At 36.9% G+C, this 5,874-nt stretch overlaps 1 protein-coding gene across 1 annotated transcript; it reads left to right on the top strand.

The window, feature by feature from the left end:
- Positions 1–1,136: 1,136 nt before the first annotated feature.
- Positions 1,137–2,096, top strand: LOC116897930 (olfactory receptor Olfr180). The gene has a single exon (XM_032899330.1). The coding sequence runs from the start codon at positions 1,137–1,139 to the stop codon at positions 2,094–2,096; it is 960 nt and encodes a 319-aa protein (XP_032755221.1).
- Positions 2,097–5,874: the final 3,778 nt, after the last annotated feature.

Genomic DNA, 5,874 nt, shown 5'->3' with positions numbered 1-5,874 from the left:
ATTCCGAGAAAGAAAAAAAAATGATCATAACTGTAAAAATACATGCTGTTTCTGTACTTATATTTTCAAGTATTATTACGGTAAAACTAAAATCTAATGAGTTTGGGTGTCTATTGAATTCTATCATGTAAGTCAGGAAGAAAAGAATTCAAAGTTTAAATGCTCATATAACTGCAAAACCTTTAGTGAATTCAATGTAAGAAAACATTGCTTCACTCTGACAATATGGGTAACTACACAGCAAGTATTTACTGTACTCAACTCAGAGCGTGCACTGTGGGCAGAGTCTTTGTTACTAACATACGTAATAAAGAACACATTCAGAGCACTGACGTCCAGACACAAAATATTTAAAACCAGGGATGATCAAAAGTAGAGGTAATTCTATGAAAATTTATCAGACAAGGTAGAGTAATATCCAAAACATGTTAAAATCAATAAAAAGAAAATGATCATATTATAGAATCCTATCTGATCTTTCAGGGGTAGGGGTAGGGCTGGCTGTTATGGAACATGCTCTGTAAGCCAGAGCTTAAAAGCCTCAAACTGTGAGAAATACGACGTCTGCTTCTAAAGTCCTAGAGTACTAAGGGCATGTGCCACCATGCCAGCTACAATTTTATCAAATCTTTAAAAATTAAACTAGCCTTCATTTAAAATAAACCACAGTAATATTAGCTGATAAATGTAAGACAAAATTTTTCAAATCCATTCTAGTTCTATGAGGTTTTATAAATTAGCCATTAAAATATTTACAGGGTAATTTATTTTTAAACATTTCATTGACCACAGAATATAATAACTTTTGGAAAGTAGTTTACTATCACAACAGAGATTCATATGGAAAAATAGAAAATCATATATGTTGACCTTAAATTTATAGAGAGTTATACAACAATCCATGTAAAGCATCTAAGAGTTAACTCAAAAGATATCTTAAGACAATATGCAGTGCACAACATATGTGTGATTCCTTCTCATATTACATAATGTACCATGACATATTCCAGGGGACAGGTAAGGTAAATTAAAGAGAGCCATAATGGTTCGCTGCAACTAGACAGGAAGAATAAGACATATTCTGGTTGCAATATCACATTTCTTAAAAAAAAAAAAAATTTCATCTCAGCAGAGAAATGAGAATGGAGAAGACAAATCACTCTTTGACAACAGAGTTCATCCTGGTAGGATTCTCAGATCACCCAGACTTAAAGACACTTCTCTTCCTTGTGTTCTCTGCCATCTATCTGGTCACCATGGTGGGGAATCTTGGGCTGGTGGCCTTGATCTACATGGAGCCTCGTCTCCACACACCCATGTACATCTTTCTGGGCAACCTGGCCCTGATGGACTCCTGCTGCTCCTGTGCCATCACTCCCAAGATGCTAGAGAACTTCTTTTCTGTGGACAGAAGGATCTCTCTCTATGAATGCATGGCACAGTTCTATTTCCTCTGTCTTGCTGAAACTGCAGACTGCTTTCTTCTGGCAGCCATGGCCTATGACCGTTATGTGGCCATATGCAACCCACTACAGTACCACACCATGATGTCCAAGAAGCTCTCCCTTCAGATGAGTATAGGTACATTTATAGCCAGTAACCTGCATTCCTTGATTCAAGTAGGGTGTCTCTTAAGGCTAACTTTCTGTAAATCAAATCACATTGATCATTTCTTCTGTGATATTCTTCCCCTATATCGCCTCTCCTGTACAGACCCATTTATCAATGAACTAATGATATACATTTTTTCAATGCCAATTCAAGTTTTTACGATTACAACTATCTTGGTCTCTTACTTCTGCATTCTTTTCACTATTTTCAAGATGAAATCCAAGGATGGGAGAGGAAAAGCACTTTCTACTTGTGCATCCCATTTTTTTTCTGTGTCAATATTCTACACCTGTCTTCTCATGTATATTAGACCATTTGAAGAAGGTAATAAAGACATACCAGTGGCTGTGTTTTATACAGTAATAATTCCTTTGTTAAATCCTTTTATTTACAGTCTGAGAAATGCAGAGGTAGTAAATGCTGCTAAGAAAGTTATGAAAACTTACAATATTTTTAAAAATGCTTCTGCTCCTATAGCACATTGATTTTAGCTTATTAAGATGATTTTAAAATTAAATATAGAAATATGACAATGTAAATTATATAAAATATTAGTTTTTAAATAATTAGGTATATTAGTTAAAATGCATATACATATATATATATGTAAGTCCAAAATAATTTATCAGTTATTCATTATCTGTTGTATCTATTTTCATTGTTCTCATTAAATTTTTAATACTGTAATTTCAAATTCAACAAACTAATATAATCCCACAATGAAACAGCTTAATGGGTAAGCTTCTTCTTTGATTAGTACTATTTAGCTACTGGGAAAATTTTTGTGTTATTTTTCTATAATGCACAAAACCTAAAGTTGTCAGGCATTAACAGACTTACTTTTTTTCAAAAATCTTCATTCTCTTCCTTCCTCTCTTTTATAAAGCAGATATGATAAAAGAGGAAACTTAATATATAAGTCTAACTCCATGTCTTCAGAGTATATTTTAAATAAAAATGTATTAGTATTTTGCAAATCATTATACATATGTATAGGTTCTTAATCCATTTATTCAGCTTCTGTTAGAATAGTAGACACTCAGACACTCAAACTAGATCTTTTTAATTTGGTCCACAGTCTTTCTAATACACTTCCAGTAGATTCTGACACATTTCATGTTCTTCTGTATGGAGAATCTAGGCTATGTACATTTTCTACCCTCAGAATAAAATTAGGAAAAATTTTAAAAGAAGTCATGTAAGTTTCGGAACTATATTTATTTATTGGTTAAAATGAAAAACCAATAAACCATAAACAAAAGCATACACATTCCCGTGCTATTTTTTGCTGAAATAGTCTTCTGTATACTGACATTACAAATTGAATTTGTAAAATTTGTAAAATAATGAAATTTTTCCATATCTTTGTGTAGTAATATTTTTAATCATTCCTTTGTCCTTGTATAGTCATATGTTAAATTATTGTGGTTTAATGTTTATTTTTCAAACATTTTATTTTATTTTAATTATGCATACATACATATGCATGTCACATGTATGTATGTGTCCTGTTTGGGATGCTCACTTGTGCAGATGCCCAAGAAGAGGGCAACAGATCCTCTGGAGATGGACTCAGAAGCAGATGTGAGACATCTGAGGGGGATTCTGGAACTGAAGTGAGATCCTCTGGAACAGCCACATGGGCTTTTAGACACTGAGCCATCTCCCCATCCCCTTACCTGGTTTCTTCTTGATATTCTTCCCAGTAATGTATCTTCAGGATCTCTATAGATGCTTTCATTGGTAAGAGGGTCTTCTCTCACTGAGGTCAGAACAAGCAATCTTCTACTGTATAAGTATTGAGCACCATGAACCAACTTATGCATACTGCCTGGATGGTGGCTCAGTGTCTGAGAGATCTCGGGGGTCTAGGTTAGTGGAGACTACTGGTCTTCCTATGGGGCCCCCTCCTCCTCAGCTTCTTCAAGGCTTTCCTTAATTCAACCACAGGGGTCCCCAACTTCAGACCATTGATTGTGTGTAAGTATATGCGTCTGTCTCAGTCAGCTACATGTTGGGTCTCTTTGAGGGTTTATTTTTAATCATTTCTGCTACTTTGAGATTTTAATATAATTTAATTGAATGTAATATCATATAATATCTTTCCCTTTCTTTCTTCCTCCTTTTCTAGCTCTTTTTATATTTGTAGTCTATTTTTCCTTAATTCTTACTACACATACACACAGAGAGACAGACAGACAGACAGACAAGATAGGCAGACAGGCAGACAGACACAAAGATAAATATTCCAAAACACCTAAGTACAGCCTGCTCACTGTGCATAGTGTTACCTGCCTGTGTGTTTTCAGGGCTGATCATCTGGTTCTAGATAAGTAATTCATGTGCTCTCCCCTGTAAATTTATTTCTCACAGTGTCATCGTTTTTTAGTTGCTTGTCATCTTTTCTGTATGTAGGGGTCTCTTAGTCTCTCCCTCGTTCTTTTTAACTTCATTAATGACATTAGACTCTGAAGGAAACAAATTAATAATATAGAGTTTGGTGTACACTTCCCAGTACTCCCTAAAGTGAGTATCTTGTGCTATTATAGCATTCTTTTGTGTGTGTGTGTGTGTGTGTGTGTGTGGTTTCTTCCAACCTTTATTTTTTAAAATAGATTGGTTTTTAATTGTATTTGTTTGTATTGTTTGTGGTTTGTTCACATGAGTGCAATGCCCACAGAGGCCAGAAGAGGGTGTTACATCTCCTGGAGCTAGGGTTGCAGGTGTTGTGAGCCATAAGACTTTTACATTAGTACAATCCAATAGCCTTGTATATAGCTGTAGACTTCTCTTTGGATTTTATACTTATTCCTTCCCATATTTCCTCCCATAATCCAGTTTAGAAAGCCAACTGGCCCTTAGTTGTCAACTCTGTTTACTTTCTTATAAAGTGTGACAGTTTTGGACTATGTTATCCATGACCACACTTGAGGATTCTGCCTGCATAAGTTATATCATTCTAGTTTTGTCCTGCCTCACATTTTTCTATCACTGGATTTATTTTTTGGAGAAGTGTCACGCCCAACCTCGTCCAGCAAGGAAGACACAACCAGCGAAGATCTTCTTCAAGCAGTTTTACTCAGGAACCTTGATACAATCTTCTGACCCCAGGAAACCCCCGCACCACACTTAAATAGCTAGCGCTGGCCAATCCCAGCAAGCCACGTGGATCATGCAGATAGGCTGTCACTATGCGGAAGCTAGCAGGCCAGGCAGGCATAGCCAAATAAGGACTTGTTTACTACAAGGAGCGCTCACTGTTGCGAGGGTGGAAGGCAGAAACCAGCGCCATCTTTGAGGTGGCATGTTGCAGCTCCCTACAGAGAAGAATAACACAGAATTTACATCTGCTTATTGCACCAGGTAGTTTTGGCATCAACATCCCTTATTGCTGATGTTAACAGCTTAGTTTGCTTGACTAAAATAAGGTATGCTTGGTTTCAGAATTGGAAATTTATCTATATCCTTTCCATACAATTTGTTAGAAAGCAAACAGATCTAGATAAAATTTAAAGAGAAAAGACCTACATGGCATATTCCATACAAGAAGAAGAGTCATAAATTCTGGAAATACTTTAAAATCAAATCAGTAATAAAAAAAAAACTGCTTGAGAGTTTGAAAATGCCATGTTAGACACAGCACATTCTGGCATGTCTGCGGAGGTTGGAGAAAACAGAGACAAGTGGATGTGTACAGAAAATCATATGAGAACAAGAACAAAAACAATACAGATCTGTAACAGAAATGAATATTCTAACATCAGGTACCAGAGAACATAGTAGGAAGGGCACCCCCACACCCTCACTCAACCACTTACCCTCTATTCGGTCTTAGGCAAAGGGGAAAGGAAGATCTCCGCCAGAAACAGAAACTGCAGTCTATAATTTAATATATGGGAGATCTGCAATTTCTTTCAAAACAAGAAGGCACCAGAAGAGGGGATTCTCTGACTTGTTTGCATGCACACTGGTGCTATGGTTAATGTCCAAGCACTGTTCTGTGCTAGCCTAGCCTCTTGCCTGCAGATGGAGAGCTGGCTCCAAATCGGTGAGTGGAAGAGAGAACGTCCCACCCCTCACAAGCTGTCACTCAGGAGAGCTAACCAAGGAAAGCAGTGTACCCACACTACACCTGGCAGCACAGTAAAGCTGTGGTGGAGGAGGCGAGGGAGAGCTGACCACACCCCATGCCTGTGCAAAGCAGAAGAGCTGGTTATACTGATGTGAATGCAGGAGACCTGATGGGATGACCAACTCAGCTTT

Source organism: Rattus rattus, chromosome 4, assembly GCF_011064425.1.
Source record: "Rattus rattus isolate New Zealand chromosome 4, Rrattus_CSIRO_v1, whole genome shotgun sequence".
Classification (NCBI taxonomy): Eukaryota; Metazoa; Chordata; class Mammalia; order Rodentia; family Muridae; genus Rattus; species Rattus rattus.
Note: the sequence above shows the minus strand (reverse complement) of the source record. Positions and strands in the feature narration are given on the sequence as shown.